The sequence below is a fragment of the Populus alba genome, chromosome 1, assembly GCF_005239225.2.
Source record: "Populus alba chromosome 1, ASM523922v2, whole genome shotgun sequence".
NCBI classification, from domain to species: domain Eukaryota; kingdom Viridiplantae; phylum Streptophyta; class Magnoliopsida; order Malpighiales; family Salicaceae; genus Populus; species Populus alba.
The window spans coordinates 12,452,230-12,472,345 of record NC_133284.1 but is presented as its reverse complement, the minus strand read 5'-3'; the positions used below and the strand labels follow the sequence as shown (position 1 = coordinate 12,472,345).

At 31.8% G+C, this 20,116-nt stretch overlaps 3 protein-coding genes across 5 annotated transcripts; 2 read left to right on the top strand and 1 right to left on the bottom strand.

The window, feature by feature from the left end:
- The first annotated feature begins 3,776 nt into the window (after positions 1 to 3,776).
- Positions 3,777 to 8,955, top strand: LOC118039205 (protein IWS1 homolog 1). Its single transcript, XM_035045830.2, has 11 exons — positions 3,777 to 3,970; positions 4,137 to 4,644; positions 5,540 to 5,659; positions 5,949 to 6,169; positions 6,249 to 6,378; positions 6,477 to 6,539; positions 6,629 to 6,706; positions 7,108 to 7,196; positions 7,315 to 7,377; positions 7,532 to 7,685; positions 8,335 to 8,955. The coding sequence occupies exons 1-11, from the start codon at positions 3,951 to 3,953 to the stop codon at positions 8,431 to 8,433; spliced, it is 1,545 nt and encodes a 514-aa protein (XP_034901721.1). The 5' UTR covers positions 3,777 to 3,950; the 3' UTR covers positions 8,434 to 8,955.
- Positions 8,956 to 9,747: 792 nt separating this feature from the next.
- LOC118039204 (protein AE7) lies at positions 9,748 to 12,744 on the top strand. The gene is made up of 5 exons (XM_073405140.1): positions 9,748 to 10,105; positions 10,455 to 10,558; positions 10,651 to 10,750; positions 11,729 to 11,774; positions 12,294 to 12,744. The coding sequence occupies exons 1-5, from the start codon at positions 9,983 to 9,985 to the stop codon at positions 12,392 to 12,394; spliced, it is 474 nt and encodes a 157-aa protein (XP_073261241.1). The 5' UTR covers positions 9,748 to 9,982; the 3' UTR covers positions 12,395 to 12,744.
- Positions 12,745 to 13,391: 647 nt separating this feature from the next.
- Positions 13,392 to 17,080, bottom strand: LOC118039203 (vacuolar protein sorting-associated protein 25). 3 transcript variants are annotated; one of them, XM_035045826.2, is made up of 7 exons: positions 16,981 to 17,080; positions 16,536 to 16,629; positions 16,285 to 16,424; positions 15,541 to 15,594; positions 15,341 to 15,429; positions 15,189 to 15,264; positions 13,392 to 13,759 (listed from the first exon to the last, which is right to left on the bottom strand). In XM_035045826.2, the coding sequence occupies exons 2-7, from the start codon at positions 16,592 to 16,594 to the stop codon at positions 13,638 to 13,640; spliced, it is 540 nt and encodes a 179-aa protein (XP_034901717.1). In that variant the 5' UTR covers positions 16,595 to 16,629; positions 16,981 to 17,080; the 3' UTR covers positions 13,392 to 13,637. The 3 variants fall into 3 exon arrangements, with proteins under 3 accessions (XP_034901717.1, XP_034901719.1, XP_034901718.1); XM_035045828.2 differs by having other exon boundaries at positions 16,885 to 17,034; XM_035045827.2 differs by lacking the exon at positions 16,981 to 17,080 and adding an exon at positions 16,761 to 16,891.
- Positions 17,081 to 20,116: the final 3,036 nt, after the last annotated feature.

Here is a 20,116-nt window from a genome sequence, read left to right as displayed (position 1 = left end):
AAATATACAACTTGATTATGATACCAAGATAACCCCGTCGAAAGAAAACTAAATAAAACCATAAAGATTAATTATGAAACAACCCAATATTGAGGGGTACAACTGAAAAAAATTATTAAAAAAAAATAAAAATGAAAAAAAAACCTTGAATCAAACCAAGTTATTCCTTTAACCCCGTGTATATAGGCATAATATTGGAATAATCCAATGGAAAGGAAAGAAAAAACAAAAAGCATGAAAACTAATTTTCAATCAATTAAATGTTGAATGATGAAATTAATAACAAATAATTTTAAAAAAATCAAATGTTAAAAGATGTTATTTTTTAATGAAGGAAAAAATATATTAGAATGCGATAACCCCATATAAAACAAAATAGAAAAAAAAAAATCAAAGCTCAATTTCTAACAAATAAAATATGAAAGGAAAAAAATTAAAAAAAAAATATAATCTAACAAAGATTGAGAAAACTCTACCCGAGCTCGCCCAGGTCAACATGCAAGACTTATAACCTAGTTGTTATATCAAAATAACCTCATCGAAAACTAATTGAATAAAACTATGAATCTTAATTATAAGAAAAATCAATGTTGAAGGGTGAGATAAACCAGATTATTTTTAAAATAAATGAAAAGAACAATACAAAAATTATATATAAAAAAGTAGAGTTCAATCTCCAATTAAATAAATGTCGATGGATGAAACTAAAAAATACATGAGCTTACAAAAAAAGGGGGGAAAACAAGCAAGCCCAAGTGAATTTATAAACCTGGTTTAATTTCTAAATTTAAAACTCGTGAAATCCAGATTTGAACTCAATTAAAAGGCTCAATTTTTAAATAATTTAATATTGAAGAATGAAACCAAAAACAAATATCAATTTGAAAATTTACCAAAGTAAAAAAAAAAAATCATAAGAATAAAAATCAAATATGAATGGAGAAAAAAATTAAAGGAGGATGAATTCTTAAAAAAAAAAATTAATTTTAAAAATTCAAATTTAACAATCAAAAGAATGAGAATTAAATTTTATATATTAAAAAAAATCAAAGGATGATGAATTTTTTAAAAAATCAATTTTAAAAATTATTTCAAATAAAACAAATAACAATCAAAAGAATAAGAATTAAATTTTATATATTAAAAACAAATCAAAGGAGGATGAATTCTTTAAAAAAAAATCAATTTTAAAAAATTATTTCAAATAAAATAAATAAAATCAAAAGAATGAGAATTAAATTTTATAAATTAAAGGAAAATAAAATTAATAAAATTAAATTTTATAAATTATTTCATATAAAAAATAATGATTAAAAGAATTAGGACCAAACCTGAAGGAAAAAAATTGAAGGATTTTTTTTTGGAAACTTGAAGGGCTAGGCATGAAAATTAAGGAAGATAAAAAAAAAAAAAAGAGGTCATTCAATGCTAAACCCGAGATTCGTTGACCACATGCACCACCTAGTAATGGAGGAGCTACCAAGATGACTCAAATGCCACCCTAAAGCCAGTATTTAGCCATTCAGACAACGTTTTACTCGCCATCTAAAAAGCACGACTGCTACCCATATGCTGATACATTCGACACATGTGTGAGCAAATATATATATATATATATAACACATTGAAAAAATGAGAACATCTCTGAAGAAAGTTAAAGAAATTTTGATTAAAGGTAATTCAATTATTTTATTATGCTTAAAAAAGAATAAAAAGTTTTTTTAACATAATTTTATTATTTGTTTTGCTTTTAAATGTAATTAAATTATTTTATTGTGCTTAAAAAAATATAATAAATCAATTTATCCAAATCAAATTCGACAATGATCAATTGATCATGTTAACTTGATTTTGTTTGAGAAGAGCAATATAATCATTGTGTTATTTCAATTCACAATACAACAAGTTTAGGGTCACAATGATTTATTGACCCCTTATAGTTTTTTTTAATAGTTGATGAGTAGTAAACCAGTAATTCGAATATCGAGTACCAGTTACAAGTTACAAGACACCATACACAATCAAGTTTAGGTAAATATTTATAATAAACAAAACTTGTGTTGTTTTTAAGTCTAGTGACTCTACATCCATTAATACCATTATCAAGTCTGCACAAGTTTGGTTATTGGCTCTTAAGAACTTGCTACGTCCATGGACTGACTTTTATCATAATTTCTGTCGGGCTTTTAGGTCTTGTTTATATAGATTTTTTTGAAAAATTAACATTATTTAAAATGAAATAACATAGTTTGAAAAACTTTTAATGAGATAGCATACTTTAAATGAAGTTGAGATTGGAAAAATCGACTTTGACAATTTTAATTAATTGTTTCTATATAACAACATTGTTTGACGAGGTTACTAATCGCTTGATTGTTTTTCATATAGCTATAATCTTGACAGCATCTTTAATTGTGGCATCCCACGCTTAAGTGCCCTACGACATATGTCAAGGTTTTTAGGATGACCTACAACTCCTATTAGATACAAGTAATATTTTAACAATTATTATTTCATGAATTCTAATACAATCTTTTTTTTTTTGTTAATTATATGAATCTGAACTAATCTATTACTATTATTAGTTTGAGCATTTTCATTCTAAATATAATTGAATTTTTTTATTATTCACACGAAATTAAATTTTTATAATCAATCATTTTTTCTTAGTCGATCATAACTCAATTAACTTCCACTTAATTTCCTAATCAATAAGGATTTTTTAAGCATTATTAATTCTATTGTTTACAATCAATTTCAACCTTTCTTCTCTTGTTTGTCAGTCAACAATTAATATTCTTCTATAGTCAATAAGTGTATTTATTTTTTATACAAACAATTAAATATAAACATTTTTAAAAAAAGTAACATTGGATTTTTTTGCAAAACTATGATGTTGAAAACTTTTAATCTAGAATACCAAAGTGCAATGTTGCTAAAACTATAAGGGCTAAATCATAAACTGGCTGCTTTAGAGCATGTTTGTTTGCAGGAAAGTGAATTCCTGGAATTCACATGTTTGGTAACCATTTGAAAAAGGAGTCAACGGAATTGAAATTGTCAAAGTTAAAAAAGCAACACTATGAAAGGAAATATATAAATGGGTCTTTCAATAGCGAGAACAATACGGTTGAACGGTTGAGGAAGATGAACAGTGTCTAGAAACGACACCGTTTTCTGGTGTTTAATGGTTATTTTCAGTTTGGCCCTTGAAGTTTTAACAGTTTTGTAATTAAGGGTTTAAATAATTGGCCCCCTGCATTTGCGCGAAAATTTCAATGTAGTCCTTGGATTTTAACAATTTTTTTAATAGTTCTTCAATTAAGTCCCTGCTTTAATTAATTTAATTAAATTCCAATTAAGTCTAAAAAATTATCGATTCTCCAATTAAACCCTCTTAATTAAGTCTCAAAACTTATTGAAAAGGATTTCATTTTTTTTTTATAGATAAATTTGAAAAAAAAATTAATTCCCAGTTTATTTTTCATAATACAACCAAACACTGGAAAGTGTTTTCCAGTTCATTTTTCATAACACTACCAAACAGAAAAATACTTTTCCGGAATTCATTTTTCAGGAATTCACTTTCCCTGGAATTCACTTTCCAAAAGGAATTCACTTTCTTGCAAACAAACAAAGCCTTACATTGTATTTTTATTTAGCGTTTAAATATTTGAATGAAAAAAATATTAAATTAATATTTTTTTAATATAATTTTAATGTAATAGTATTAAAAATATAAAAAACCTAATTTAATATATTTTTAAACAAAAACTATTTTAAAAAAGCACTAGTACCGTACACACACGGCGGCTGCAGCTGCTGCTCCATGGAAATCCATCCTGGTATCGGAGTAGTTGTCTTACAATTAATATCCGTCCTCTCCATGGAAACACCATCGCTATAAAATCCGTAATCAGCTCCATAATTTTCCACAACCAAACATCACAATGGGTTATGAAGACGATCCGTACTTTCTCTCTCTCTCAAATCTTTTGATCCATTCATTTTCTTTTCGATCAGTCTATCTAAAATCTTTTTTTCTTTTGTAAATTTTCAATCCTTTTCTATTCCGTTTAGCTAACCGATTAAAGTTAGTGTTTTTAATATGCTAAAAATCGCTACTTTACTGTCAGGTACCGCGATGTGGACGGAGAACCGTTGATGGACTACGAAGAAATGCAATCTGATGGCGGAGGCCAATCACCGGAACCACACCAGAATCATATCTTAGACGAATTAGAGGATGATATTGAGAATTGGGAGAGGGGGAGGTCACAAACTCCTGTGCACGACACGGATAAAGTAGGAAAACCCAGAAAAAGATTGGTTAAAAAAGGTGGCGATTCAGGGAAAGAGAGTGGTAGTGGTAGTTATGTGCAGCCAGAGTTGGTTGATGACTATGAAGAGGATTATGTAGGGTTTGAGATGGAAGAATCGGCTGGGGAAGGGAAGTATGCCAAGAAATTTGCAAAGGACAAGGACAGGACGAAGTTTAGCAAAGGGGAAAATAAGTTTGGAGGGAAAGGAGGGAGCGGGTCGAAATCAGGGTTGAAGAAAGGAACGGCGACGAAGTTGGTGGCTGGAAAGGATGATGGCGAAGTTAAAGAGATGTGGGATACCATTGCTGGTGGCGATTCTGAGGTTTTGATTTGGATTGGGTTTCTTTTTTCTAAAATTGTTATTGTTTTTCTTTGGTGCTTTGATGTGTTTAGTTTTGAATTGAAATTTTTTTTCTAGGTTATTGATTGAGATTTTCTGTCTTGTTGACTTGAATAAGAGGTCAAGTGAATTTGGTGTCAGTTTTTGGAAAGTTTTCTGGGTTATATAGTGTTCATGGTGCTTATTTTTTGTGGTTGCTAAATATTTGTTTTTGTTGTCTGTAATTGTTAATTGCTTGAATCAGCATTCTATTGGACATTTCCATTCTGATTCATAATACTAAATTTTGTTGGGATGGGATTTGGATTAGGTTGTCGTTTGATGTTTGTTCATGCAAGTAATTGATAAATATCTGTTACCTGTAGCTGAGTGGATCGGACTTTTGGACTTGATGAGTTGATATTTACACAAGAAATTCATGGGAGGGTAAATGTTGAAAATGGGGTTTTCAATTGTTTTTTAATGTCTATTTATAGTTGTTTTATTTAGTTATTTTCTTAGTTTAGGTTTATATCTGGTTGGCTAGATCTGTTTAAATTGTTAGGCAAATTTCTTATTAGCCTCTAGGATACCATTAATATCGCAGTTTAAATTTGATCTGATTATTTACTTGATTCTACATCATTGTTTTTATGACAGTATATTATTAATCTAGCAAGTTTTGCTGTGGGTCTGACTTAATTTTGCTATATACTACTCTCCTAAGGCTCACTTGTGTAGATAATTAACTTAACAGATTTGATTCCTATTGCTTAACTATCTTAAAGTCAATGTTATAGAATAAATCTGCAGTTTGAATTGTTGGGTTTTTCCCAAGTAACTATGTTTATAGTTTGTTATTGAATTTCTAAATATATTTCAATTTCCTTCGGAATAGGATGATCAAGAAGGTGCTAGGACTGTAGATGATGACAACTTCATAGATGACAGTGGTGTGGATCCTGCTTATCGGTATGGAAATGACAATGAACCGCACTCTCCTACTGATGCTCCTCAGGTTAATAGTCCATCTCTTTTACTGAGACTCAATCAATTATAAGCCACCATAATTGATGAGGCTTTTGGCTTATCCAGTTCTTTTCTTTCTTTCTTTCCTTTTTTTATGCACTATTGCTTTTGGTTCATGGTGTTGGAGGCTTTGCTATCTTTGCATCAGAGTTTGATATTGCAATATTTGGTCAACTTTCATCTCAATTATATTATCTATGTTTGTTGGTTGATGTGCTACATATGGAGCTCTCTAGCTTTTATGTTATTTATCTGGTTTATTATTCTGTTTTTTCTAGGCAGAGGAAGGTGAAGAGGATGATGAAATCAAGCAGCTCTTCAAGATGGGCAAGAGAAGGAAGAAGAATGAGAAAAGTCCTGCAGAAATTGCATTATTAGTTGAAAATGTCATGGCTGAGCTTGAGGTCACTGCTGAAGAAGATGCAGACCTCAATAGGCAGGGGAAGCCTGCAGTTAATAAACTCAAGAAGTTGCCTCTTCTTACTGAGGTTCTCTCAAAGTAAGCTGGTTTTAGACCATCTTTTTTTTTGTCCTATTGGAATTTACAGTTAATTTTTATTGTTTGTCTCCTGGTGCAGGAAGCAGCTCCAACAAGAGTTCATAGATCATGGAGTACTAACGTTATTAAAAAATTGGCTAGAACCCCTTCCAGATGGAAGTTTACCTAATATAAATATCCGTGCTGCAATTTTGAGGATTTTGACTGATGTATGCTGAGGCTTTCCACCATCTTTCCTGGTTTAGTACTGGTTGTTGCCTCTGAAGAAGCATTATTTGGAGCCTGAAACATTTCTTTTTTCATGCAGTTTCCAATTGATCTGGAGCAGTATGATAGAAGAGAACAATTGAAGAAAAGTGGGCTTGGAAAGGTTAGGGATCTCCTTATGTGGTGGTAACAAACTTTCTGTTTCTTTTGGAATGAAAACTGAATTCAGACTTATTAATATCTTTCTGGCAGGTTATTATGTTCTTATCAAAATCTGATGAGGAAACCACATCCAACAGAAAACTTGCCAAGGATTTGGTTGATAAATGGGTAATGCAATCGCCTTTCAACTGTTGTTTTTTATTTCTTAAATATCTGCCATCTCTCCTTAATGTAATTTTAGTTCAAAATCTAGGGCATCTGTTTACTGGAAAATGGTGCTCATGGATAGTTTTGCCCCTTTTCTAGGATCCATTCATTGGAGATTTCTTTTCCTGTTTGGTTATACTAATTGACTTGAAATGCCTGTTTTCTTTTGGATTTGATTCCCATGTCATGTGTTGATCTCAAGTGTATAATGAAATAAAACTGAATTTGAATAATTCTTTTTCTTTAATTGGTGTTATTTTTCTGAACAGACATCTTTCATTAATTGGAAAATGTGTACAATGAAGTTAATTTGTAACTATAATATTGACATTTTCTTGCATTTCTGCAATTAATAAATATAGAGTCGGCCAATATTTAATAAGAGTACAAGGTTTGAAGACATGAGAAACGTTGATGATGATCGGGCCTTCAGAAGGCCAACAGTGAGAAGGTATTTCTCTCTTCACTTATTGCCACCAGCTTTTACTGCTGGATGTTTCTATCTGCATGTAAGTTTTATGCGTCAACGCTGAATAAACTTTCTTGTGGTAAATTTATTTGAATTTCAGGCCTGCAAATAATTCTACCGGAATGGAATCTAGAGATGGAGATCTTGATTTAGATATTTCACGGTGAGATGTGACGGAAGACATACTTGATTGCTCCTTGCATATTTTCTGCTGATTACTTAAACAACATCATAGGCCTGTTTGCTTCTTTACTTTATTTGCCACATGCCATTTTTCTCAATTATATTTCTTCATTTTACATCAACAAAAAATTCAGGGGACGGAGGTCTAGTCAATCATCAGACAGACAGCATGCATCCAGGCCAGAAGCGACACCATTGGATTTTTTGGTGCGTCCCCAATCTAAGATTGATCCTGAAGAAGTTAGGGCCCGTGCTAAACAAGTAGTTCAAGATCAGCGTCGTCTAAAGGTTGGTCTTTCCATTCAATAATTGGATCAGTTAGAGTTAACAGAAAGTGGTGTGTTGAGTAAAAGCTTAAAATGAGTGGTGGCGTGATTAATCACATGGCATAAACTCAATGTTTCATGGTCCCATTGAGTTGGAACTATTCATAGAACAATGTTTCTTCAATTTGAGCTAAAATTGAGTAGATAATTAGATCCTGTCATCTAGTAGGGTGTTTTGGAGTTATCCCATAGAATTGTCATTGCCCTTTGATATTGGTGTGGGTTTTCGATTTCAATTGGTCTCATAACTTAGATCCTGTCATCTAGTAGGGTGTTTTGGAGTTATCCCATAGAATTGTCATTGCCCTTTGAAACTGGTGTGGGTTCTGGATTTCAATTGGTCTCTCCTGGAGCATTGTTGGAGACAAGTTTGATAGATTCTTATCACTCACTCTAGGTTCTAGATATACATGTTATAATAAACATTCTACAAAATCCAGATCAACTAAAAAGTTCTCTTCCAATTCATATGCAACTTGAGGTTCTGGTTTTGTTTTGGATGGATGGCTGCTTGGGTTTTGATTTTGACTTTCCTTTGCATTATGATTCTCTGTTATCTTCAATTCCCAGCTTTGCGGTTTCTAAACTGAAATGTCAATTGATACTGGCAGATGAATAAAAAGTTGCAGCAGCTAAAGGGACCGAAAAAGAAGCAATTGCAAGCTGCAAAGCTTAGCGTGGAAGGTCGTGGTATGGTCAAATACTTGTGATGTTAGCAGTTTCTGAAATTCATTGGCAACAACGAACATGATGTAAGAAAAATGATGTGTGGGGCTGGAAGTACCTGTTCCACAAGTGAAGGGCGATCTGGTTCTTCAGCTTCCTTCGGATGACATTGTTCGGGCAAATTGAAGCCCGCTCCGACTGGATATTGGATTCCCGATTGGCCTAATACCTGCTAAATTAAGTCCGCCCATAATTTCCGTGTCACAAACTTAGCTGTTTAAGCTAAAGAAAGATTAGTGCAAGTTGATAAATTTGAGGAACAAAAATATTCTTGTTTGTAAAGAACACTTCTTTTCATGGACGTTGCTGTACTTCGGTCAATGTGTCCTTTTGCCTTGTGGATTAGATTTACGAGACAATCACTGCTGTCTACCGAGCCAACAAGCACCGGATATTAGGATGTATTGTTTTGATCCAGCAAACTTGTCGAAGTGTATTGATACATGTAACAACAATGCATGGTTGAAGCTCTTGTTGCAATGTTGTGGGTGCTGTCATTTTGAAAATTACTTCTTCAGCTGCCGGAAATGTTTTAGCTGTTCTGTATGGTTCTTTCTGACTTTGCAATCAAAATTATGGTCACATACTGGAAATTTAGTTCGACATGTAGTCGAGGCTATTATAACATATTTGATGTAATTGAGAAAAAAAGAACATTTTTGTATGTATGAGAATTTAGTAGTGGTTGTGATTTAAAGTGTTTTTTATTTAGAAATGTATTAAAATAATATATTTTTTAAAAAATTATTTTTGATATTAATATATTAAAATGATTTGAAAAGATAAAAAATAATAATTAAATTTCGAGTAAACGCGATATGAATTGTGTTTTTAATGGTGATTTGTTAATTTCCTCTCAGTATACTACATTATATGTGCTTTTGTTGACTGGGGATAAAGAAAAAATGATTCCATTGCAAAAAAGGGTGAAACGTGATTAATAGATAAGGTAAGTTTCCCGCAGCTTGAATATTCTGTTTTTATATTCAATTGTTTTTAGTCTAACCTACAACATAACATGTGAAGTAAAATAGTTATTATTCTAATTAAACTTTAATATCTTTTTGGTCTTTCAATGAACAAAAATGGAAGTTATTGAAAAAAATTATTTTTTTTTAAAAAAACTAAAATATGTAATGATAAAAAAAAGAAAAAAAAGACGCGCGGCTTCAGTTTTTTCCGCCTAATCCTAAGTTAAATGGAGCCTTTACAAGCCCAAATATGGATTAGGCCCAACCCAGTTATTTTGTCGAAGGCGTCTCCTTTTTATAAATTAAGAAAAGTAATAATTAAGTAAAAAATAGAACAAACCGCGCCGTCAAACCCGTAAAGGTCTCATCTAGACAAGAAAATCATATTAGAGGAAACCACATCTGCTCTCCCTCTCCCTCTCTCCTCCCTCCCTCTCTCAATTTGTTGGTGGTGTTCATTAATATTTACGTAGTGGTAGTTGTTGTAAGTATCATTGTGTTTCTTGTTTTTGGGTCTGGTTCGAATTGGGAATAATAATAATAATAATACTAATAAAAAAAAATGGTTCCTGGGCTAATCAACGCCAATCCTGTAATTTATGAAAAGAAGGAGAGGCGGGTTCGAAGTGTTGACGACAATGAGTATACTGCTGCTGAGCCTATTGATCAACTCGAAGTTTTTGATATCCTTTTTACTTTCTTTCTTTCCTTTTTTAATTCAATTCAATTTTTTTTTCTTTTTCCTGTATGTTCCAGGTTTTAGTTATTTATTGACAGAGAAAAAAAACCAAATCAATTGGCTCTGAAAACAGAATTCTGGTGATAATTTTTTGTTGTGAGATGTATTAGGCCGTGCCTGAAGGGTAAAAGAAGTAAGCACAAATTGTGCTGCATGAAATATGTTGCATGTCTCTATGCTTAGTAATTTATGGCATTGTTTTCTGTTGGTGTGAAGAGAGTGGAATGCTTATTATTCCTCCATGTGAAGCAACAAACATCTTTTTAGAGTGTTGATTTTCTTAACAGTCTTAAATCATATTAGAGACATAAAAGATCCAGAGCATCCATACTCTTTGGAAGAGCTTAAAGTGATAACGGAAGATGCCATTGAAGTAGATGACAAGCTCAGTTATGTCAGGTAACGATAGCTGCTATGTCAATTCTATTCCTACTGCAATATATACGGAATTCAACCTCTCTATTTAGCATATAATATCTCTTTTTATTCAGGGTGACCTTTACTCCGACAGTTGAACATTGTAGCATGGCAACAGTTATTGGTCTTTGCTTGAGAGTCAAACTTATGAGAAGCCTGCCACAACGTTACAAGGTATTTATTAACTGGGTTTTCAGCTTTGTTATCAGTTTCTGCTGCAGAGGCACAAGATGATTTATGATTAGCTGTATTGTTCAAGCTACTTGAATGGATGTTACAAGGTCATATCGCTTCCCCTGCAAATAAGGATAGCCATTCATGAACCTAAATCTGTTCGTGTATACTGCTACGTGCCTTTTTTGTTTTATGAACTCAGTTTGAGGGTGGAGTTATTGTTGAAGGTCAGTAGAAGCACGCGTGCAAAAAGCTTGGTGGCTTTATTTTATTAGCAATGTTATGCACAGAATTCCTTAAAATTGATTTAGTTTCATTCTTTATAGTATGGCACTTTGCGGCTGTTATTTATAATGGGATTTTAAGCTGCATCATAATATATCTGGAGTAACTTGAAGCGCCTACTTGAAGCTTGCAGCAAAACCATATGCCAACATTGTAGTTGTGTGATGCACCAGCACCAGGAATGGGGGGAGGCACTAGATTAAGATAAAGTATATGACAAAGTTTCTCTGGTTTTACTATCAACATATGGTTTACATTACCATAAAGGAAGTTTTATTCCAAAAACCCTATAACTCATTACTCCCTTTAAGAAGGATTTCTGACTGCTGGAAAAAAAATTAGGAAAAGGATTTTTTTTTCTTTTCAAAAACATGGAATGCTATGATTTGATAAAGTAATGATCTCTTAGTGACCATCATGTCCTAAAATGGATTGGGCATCACATATTGTCAGCAAACACTATGTGGTTGGAGCATGCTCTGGTCAATGTCTTGTAGTTTTTCCCTTATTGTGGAGTGTCTAGCATCTATAATTATGTTTTGTAGGTTAAGTTCACGGGTAACATAGTTAACTTTGAATTCTATCTGATACTTCTTATGTGTGCTGTTCTTAACAGCTACTTTTGGCCCATGCATTCTTAAACTTTATGACCCCCCCCCCCACTTCTCACCAGTCTTTACCAATTTTGTTTAGGTGGATATCAAGGTTGCACCGGGAACTCATGCAACTGAAGCTGCAGGTAATCACTCTGAGAATGGGCTGTTGAACGCTTTTAATTGTGTGGCAGTTCAAATGCCCGAAATTGATTTGCAACCATGCTTTAATTAGTGAACGTGCCTTATTCTCTGTGTTTTGCTTCTTTTCGTTAAAAATTTCTTTCTTTATCCAAGAAGTAAAAGCCATAAGATCTTATCCACGTCTTATGTACCCGGAAGCTAATGTTTTTGATGCCTGAGGATGCTGTGCGTGCTACAGGCATTGATTCTGACTCCTTGATTAATATCCACCTGCTAGTCAAAATAACCATGGTCAATTTCCTTGTTTGCTCTGCCTCTTCAATTTTATGACCCAACACGTTTTTGAAACATGAGTTGTGGACACAGAGCAGTTCCTGGATGATGAGTAGCAGCCTTTTTTTTTCTCTCCAGTTATCTGTATTTTCTCTTTTGCGTTGGTTGCATGCAGACTTCAACTTGATGAAAATGTATGAATTATGAAATGGCATTCGTTTTCTTTCCTGATCAACTTTTTTGTGCAGTTAATAAACAACTAAATGATAAAGAGAGAGTAGCTGCAGCACTGGAAAATCCAAACCTGGTGGATATGGTTGACGAATGTTTGGCTCCGACATATGCTTGAAATATTTCCACATAACACAGCTGAAAGCTTTCTGTGCGCATCACTCAAGGCAGCTCTTGTTATCATGGCCCTTATACAATTACTTGTTATTGCTCCTCCCATCTTTTTGATACTTTGATGTGTATACATAAATGAGGTTCAAATCCACAGAATACAGTTGGAAGCCGTATGCTTTTGATAGAATCGAACTCTGGCTCACATGGCGACATTACAATTTCGTCTGCCCTTGTTATTCCACTTTTCTGGTTGTATTCTGATTGATATAGGCATGCGGGGTTTAAATGAATAATGAACAGTTTTGGACTTAGCAATGCACTTTGAATTCGCCGTAAATTAAATTTGTTTGAATAGTTTGCAGTTTGTATGTAAGGTGTTTTTTTAAAAAAAAAAAGAAGAAAAAAAAAGAAACTCTATACCCTAAATTCTAATGATAAAATATAGAAATTTCTTCGAAAGTTGTATCTGCAGTTTGTGGAGCTTATATTCTAATTAATACAATTGCACGGATTTGCTTTTTCTCTTTTCAACTGATAATGTATTTAATTAAAAAAAAATTAGATTTTTTTGTATTTTTAATATTAGCATATTAAAATTATTGATATTGTTATTCGTGTGAAAACAATTTTAATAAAATGTAATCAGTATTTTTTGACAAATCCATCAAAGGAGAACCAGTAACAAATTGTTGATTATTTTCCTGGTGAAAAAGTAAATCCTGACACTGATAAAACATGGTCCATTTCCAATAAAGCTCTGGTGGTTGCAACTCAGCTGGATAAAACTTGGTCCATATCCAACAAAACAATCCATACATAAAAAAATGCATTAAAATAACTTCTATTTCCCCATTCTCCCTTGTATCTAATTATTCCAAATGAAGTTATATGGTCTTGTAGTTTTTCTTGTTCGTTCCAAATTGATTCAACGCTAAAGACATTGCCCCGGTTCAATCAGTGGTAAGACGTCAAAAAAACAAGGAAAACTTCATGGCAAATCAAACCCAAAACCACACCTGACATTGCACATTAATTGGTACCGCTTCCCAAAAAACAGAGGAAGCAAGGTATGTTCACTAATCTCGACTGCCCAGAATAATACAAAAAGAACAACAAAATCATACATAGGAAAAGGAAAATGACAATGATCAAATTCACAAAAAGATAGTGACAGCCAGTATGGTCTGATTATATTTGTATAATATCTTGAAAGTAACAAGAGACTTATCGAAGCAACAGTTGAAGCATTACACAGAGAATTTCACACCTTCATCATCAGCTGAAGTTCCCTTAAAGATTGCAAGCTTCCCTTTGTGTTCTAGTAGTTTCAATGCTCGCATCAAAATTATGCGATCTATCCCATGAAGTTCTGGTATTTGGCACAGAAAACTTGGTATCAGCATAAATACAACAGGAAGTGTGCTCCATAAAGAGAGAATGGAAGAGAGAAAAATTGGGATATGCAGATAACAGGACCTACTGCTGGAAGCAAATGGACCACAGCACTCTTAGATTTCATTGTGAGAGTGTGTACTAATAGGCATCCCAGAAATGCCACTAACTTTAAGCAATTCCCAGAGACAACATTAAAAAATAATCCACAAACAGTAGCAACGTGGCTTGTTACACGTCCAGATGTAATAAACTCCACTCTTACGTTGGCAAGTTTCAAACCTGTATTTTACCATACTCCTCTCCACCTCTATGTGCTAAACTACATCTAATGAGAGTCTACTCGTACTAAACTTTGAGATGAGGAAAAGAAATACAACGACCAAGGTGTCCCATGCCTTTTATTTGATCAATCAGCAATAGCATGTCTTAAATGTCAAACCAGGGTCCTTTATATAGGCAGTATTAGAGGAGAGGAAAACTAAATCCTAGAAGGGATACTCAATGAAACCACAATCCGGTTTCATAAAAGAGAATGAAAAAAGAAAACTAAACACACCCAAAATGATTGAGCTCTTAAGTTACTACTTACAAGTAGTCTTGAAATCTCTCACTGGAATTCGCACATCAAATAATCTAAGGGGAAATGACTAGGTGCAAGCCAAGAGTGTATGTGTAATTCATTTAAGAAGACAGTTAAAAAAAAGGTGGCTAGAATTTGCTTATGGAAAGTAAGAAATGCCAGTTTTGTTCTTCCTTCCGGTTTTTATGTCCCAGTGAAAGAAAATTCCTGATTCTATATTACAGACAAGAAACAAACACATGATGTTCAAAAATGTATTTATTTGCAAGACTTGCAAAATCATTGTTGTGTAAACAAAACCCTGATATAAACACAAAAAGGAAATAAAGACCTCATTTTTATTTGCCCTATAAGAGGATTTCTATTTTATGCATGCTCGCTGCAAGCATTTTTCTTAAAGCTTCAACGGTGACAGCTTTTGAGAATACAGCTAGGATGAGATAAGAGATGCCTACTGGGGAGTTTGTAGCTAAAGCAGATCAAAACTGATAGCTGTTGAGAATAGCAGATGGCTGCTTGGAGGAAATGTTAGGATTCTCTATGATAAGAGAAGAGGCTTGGTAGGTCTTTTTGGGAATATTCAAATGATAGCCACAAAAATTTTGAGCAAATCGAACCATAAACTGTGTGATTTTGCAAACAGTAAAAAATTCTTCATTTCTTATGGAAAATAGAACTGAATTTCACAATTCAGATTTTCCGAACAAAAGAATTGGCTGAATAGAGTTCGTTTAGATAAATTACTCAAATTCATATACTTTCCACACTGGTTTGAAAATCATTATCAAACCCACTTCATCTAACCATCCAAGTCAAACTTTACCTGTTCCCCGAGATTCAACCCCTGTGCGTATTTCCTCAACAGTCATGACACTGTCCTCGAAGCCATTATCTCTCACCTGATAAATAAGCAAGTTTATTACGAGAAAAATGCTAAAGGTACCAATCTCATTTATCAAATCACAATTCACTTACAAAATGTAAGAGAATGTCAGCCCAGTCTTGAATCCGGTGCCAAAGAATCAGGCATTTTCTGTGTCCTCTGTCTAACCATTCTGCACGGCCTGTTACAGCAGCATTGCATTTAATAAAGTACACATTGAACTTACAGTGCTAGCAACATATCTTGCTTAGTAAGTTAATCTCAACAGTATAAAATCAAATAAAGGTGTAACCTTCTGACACTAACGCTGATAGAAATGCTTCTCTAGCTTCATTACTGAGAGATCCTGCACCATGAATCAAATTGATTTCATTGCTCACTTTCATTTACCAACAAAGGAAAAGCACATAAGAACTCGCAAAAACATTAAAGATATAAATCAATTATTTGTCATTCTAACTTAAACTGACTGAGAAGATCTAATTATACATTAAAGTTATTAAAATAATTGGTCAAATTTACTATCTTTCACTAAGCAATGAAGTATCCACCTCCAATCAATTGCATTCCACGTCAAAACCCAAGAACATACTTCCTGAAATTCGACCTGTGTAATAAAACTCCATACTATCAAATTCACCAAGGTAATCCAGCAAACTATGCTATTATGAAGACATACAATGGGACAGTAAGTTGTGACAGAAAGAACTGATTGCACAAGAAGGGCCTAAACCATCATGAACTCTTCTCAAATTCCATATTGGATAAGGACAATTTGCTCAAAAACCAAGCATACCAAGTCAAGATCCCTGGATGAGATGCGGGCATATATAAATACTTAAAATGGAAATAAACACATTGTAGCTCCCAGGTGAAATTTCTTTACATTTGATATCTGATGCAATGCTTTTACTGAAGCCAAATGTAACGGTTTTGTGAGTGCCTTAACAACAATACAAGGTGGTCTTTCTTTTTCAGAGTTGTTCTTAGTAAATAACACAACATAATTAGACTTTGAATAAAATACAAGACCTACTTTCGATCAAATGATTTGAAAACAGAGGAAATTCTTCTTCCAGTCCAATCACGAATATCTTTTGAGTCCTACAGTAATCAAGGATAAGTTCCTTCCAAAGCTGTACCTGCTTTTCTCGAGTGTCCCTCACTGGCTGCAAACTTAAGAGGAAAAAAACACGCAAAATATAACACAAAGATGATTAAATGAAAACCCAATATGTAACAGAATCTCTACCAAAATAGGAAAGTGGAAAAAGGGTAGGAGAATACGTGAAATAAGGCGGGTAATTGAAGAACTGGGGCAGCTTGAAGTCACCCAATTTCTGCATCTCTTTAGTGCTTCGACTCTTAAAAGAAAAGAAACCTGCAATTGCAACTCCATGATTAAACAAAGAAATCAATGCTTTGATTGAAAAGCATTTAAACTCATGGAAATCCAATTGAATTCAAAAGATTGTACTAAATTTCATTTACAATAAAAAAAATCAAACAAACCTTGAGCACAATTTGAGCAATGACTTTTTTTTTTTTTTTTTTTGCAGTTAAAGGAATGCGAGAAAGCGTGGAAACAAATCAAAAGGAAATTCGAAAACAGTGGAGTGCTTAGCTGGGTGCTTACTTTTTTATTATCCTTCAATGATAGAAGAAGAAGAAGAAGAAGAAGAAATTGGATTTTGTTGAAGAAGATGAATAAAAGTCTTGGTTTTTAGCATACCGGTAAACGTTCAAGCATCGGCATGGGTGGTGTCGGCGTCGATGTCCATCGAGAGCCCAAGATGCAATCAATACTTGCAGGCAGGCCCAGTTGCCGTTGGGTTACACACACACACACACACACACACACTAGATACTTGAACTGCGCGCGATGCCGCGGGTCATTTTTTTTTACATAAAAAATATTAAAAATAAATAAAAATTTAAAAAATTTTGGGTTTTTCTACAAAGCTATATCCAAGAATCTTGAGTTTGGCTGCAACGCATGACCTAAGAGTAATATTTATAATATTAATAATAAAATTAAACTTGCATAACCCAAGTTTAAGTGAGCTTGACTGCAACACCGGACCCAGGAATATTGGATGTGGGTCTAGCTATAAAGTCGTGTCATAAAAATGTGATAATTAAATAGATTAATTCAAAAAAAAAATCAACATAAAGGAAAAAACTAGTGAAGAAAAAAGAAAAAAAATTGAATTAATTGGATTAACTCTTTAAACCAGGTTATCCCGTAAAAACCTGAGATTCACATCATGAAAAATTTGATAACTAAATAGAAAAACAAATGACGGATTTACTCAGAATTAACTAGGTTAACCCATCAAACCAAGTTAACTCTGAAAAAAATAATTTATCAAATCAGGCCAACCCATCAAACTCGAGATCCGTATCATGAAAATCTGATAACTAAATAAAAAAATTTAATATTAACAAACTAAATCAAACAAAAAAAATTCATTAAAAAAAAATAAAAAAGAGAAAAAAAAGAAAAAAAAAAGTTATATAATACAATATAATATAACACAATATAATAATATTTATAATTATAATTATAATATAATAATTGTAATAATATAATATATTAATAAGTAAATATATTAGTAAAAGGCGTGACATGCTCGCGTAATGCCGCGGGCTTGTAGCATGCTTGTGCATTATTGTGGATTTGTGAAAAAAATCATATAAAAAAAAAAACTGTTACCATCCACAATATTTTTAAAGGAAAAAACTACAAAGCTATATTCTCAAACCAACTCAATATTAAAAAAAAAATTGACAAAAAAAATTGTGAAAAAAAAAACAATGAAAAAAAGAAGATGACAATTTTGGAAGAACAAAAAGCAAAAAAGCAAATAATAAAAAAATAGAAGAAAAAAAACATGTGAGGAAAGTTAAATCTAAATTTTCAACCGGCTAAATATTAAAATCATTTAAAAAAACACTGTAGCAATCTGTAGTGTTTTGTGAGAAAATATACAACTATAATTCTCAACTAGCTCAATATTAAAAAAATTCAATAAAGATAATTTTGACAAATATATAAAAAAAACAAATGGAAAAAAAAACATCCAGAAAAACACTATAACAATCTATAGTGTTTCATGAGAAAATTTTACAGTTGTAATTTTTAACCAGCTCAATATCAAAAACAATAAAAACGACAAAGACAATTTTAAAAAAAAATATAAGAAAAAAAAGCATATGGGAAAACATTGTAGCAATCAACGATGTTTTAAGGAAAAAAAGCCAAATTGTTAACCGGTTCAGTATGAGAAAAAATAAATTTGACAAAAACATATTTGAAAAAAAAACATCAATAAAAAAAAATATGCAGGGAAACACTGTAGCAAGGCAAAAATTATGTGGGAAAAACACTGTAGCAATCTATAGTGTTTTAAATAACTACAAAACTAAATTCTCAATCAGCTTAATATGAAAAAAATAAAATCGACAAAGATAATTCTGAAAAAAAAATTATTTAATAAAAAAACCATGTAGAGAAATACTGCAGCAATCTAGTGTTTTAACGAAAAAAAATTAAAAAAAGCTAAATTATAAATTAGCCCAATAGTAAAAAAAAAAAATCAACAAAAATAATTATGAAAAAAAAATATAAAGAAGAAAGACAATTTTTGGGAAAAATTTAAAAAAAAAAAAAAAAACATAGGAAAAGCTAAAGCTAAAGCTAAATTCTCAACCAATTCAATATTGAAGAAATAAATTTGACAAAGATAATTTTTAAAAAAAAACATGTGGGGAAAACATTGCAGCCAAACAAAAAACCATGTAAGGGAAATACTGTAGCAATCCATAGTGTTTTTTTTTTTTTTTAAAAAAAAAGCTAAAAAAAGCTAACTTCTCAACCAGCTTAATATATAAAAAAACCTGACAAAGACTATTTTTTTGTAAAAAAAAAAAGGAGTCAATTTTGGGTAAAAGAAATGAAAAAAAAAACATGTAAAAAAAAGGAAACAAAAGCGAGAAAAAAAACACGCGGGGAAAGCTACAGTGTTTTAAAGAAAAAACCAAAAAAACTAAAATTTCAACCAGCTCAATAGCAAAAAGTAAAATTAACAAAAATAATTTTGAAAAAAACAAAAAAAAAATATGTAAAAAATGACAATTGTGGAAAAAAAGAAAAATAAATGAAAAAATAAAAAAAACATGTGGGAAAAGCTAAAGCTAGATTATCAGCCAGCTCAATATTGAAAAAAATAAATTCGATAAAGATAATTTTTTAAAAAAATATATGGGGAACACTGCAACAAAACAAAAACTATGTAGGGAAACACTGTAGCAATCCATATTGTTTTTTTTTTTTTTTTTAAATAAAAAACTACAAAGCTAAATTCTTAACCAACTCAATATAAAAAAAATAAAATCTACAAAGACCATTTAAAAAAAATAAATAAACAAATCACAAAAAAAAAATGTATGAATACATTATAGCAATCCACAATGTTTTTAAAGAAAAAAGATACATAGTTAAATTTTCAACCAGCTCAATATTTAAAAAAATTAGCAAAGATAATTTTGAAAAAAAATTAAAAAAAAAGAAAAAAAAAAGGAAGTCAATTTTGGGTAAAAAAAAAAAGAAAAAAAAACATGTAAAAAAAATGAAGAAGAAACAAAAAGTAGGAAAAAAAATGCTCCTGAAAAAAAAAAAAGCAAAAAAATAAAAACAGAAAAAAAAAACAAAAGCAGAAAAAAAAAAGCAGAAAAAAAAACTGCTTCAAAAAAAAAAAAAAATTGTTACAGTGGCTGCTACTACAGTGAAAATACTACGCGTTTTAGAGTTCTTTTATATATATATATATATATATAATTTTGATATATTTTTAAATAAAAATATT

What these genes read in the sequence shown, in the direction of transcription:
- LOC118039205 (XM_035045830.2), top strand. Translation starts at nt 3,951, where the DNA reads ATGGGTTATGAAGACGATCC. An exon ending in CTCCTACTGATGCTCCTCAG is followed by an intron (nt 5,660 to 5,948) that starts GTTAATAGTCCA and finishes TGTTTTTTCTAG; the next exon opens with GCAGAGGAAGGTGAAGAGGA. An exon ending in AAGATCAGCGTCGTCTAAAG is followed by an intron (nt 7,686 to 8,334) that starts GTTGGTCTTTCC and finishes TGATACTGGCAG; the next exon opens with ATGAATAAAAAGTTGCAGCA.
- LOC118039204 (XM_073405140.1), top strand. Translation starts at nt 9,983, where the DNA reads ATGGTTCCTGGGCTAATCAACGCCAATCCTGTAATTTATGAAAAGAAG. An exon ending in GACAAGCTCAGTTATGTCAG is followed by an intron (nt 10,559 to 10,650) that starts GTAACGATAGCT and finishes CTTTTTATTCAG; the next exon opens with GGTGACCTTTACTCCGACAG. An exon ending in GCCTGCCACAACGTTACAAG is followed by an intron (nt 10,751 to 11,728) that starts GTATTTATTAAC and finishes AATTTTGTTTAG; the next exon opens with GTGGATATCAAGGTTGCACC.
- LOC118039203 (XM_035045826.2), bottom strand. Translation starts at nt 16,594, where the DNA reads ATGCAGAAATTGGGTGACTTCAAGCTGCCCCAGTTCTTCAATTACCCG. An exon ending in ATCAGCGTTAGTGTCAGAAG is followed by an intron (nt 15,430 to 15,540) that starts GTTACACCTTTA and finishes CTGCTGTAACAG; the next exon opens with GCCGTGCAGAATGGTTAGAC. An exon ending in GGTTGAATCTCGGGGAACAG is followed by an intron (nt 13,760 to 15,188) that starts GTAAAGTTTGAC and finishes GCCAAATACCAG; the next exon opens with AACTTCATGGGATAGATCGC.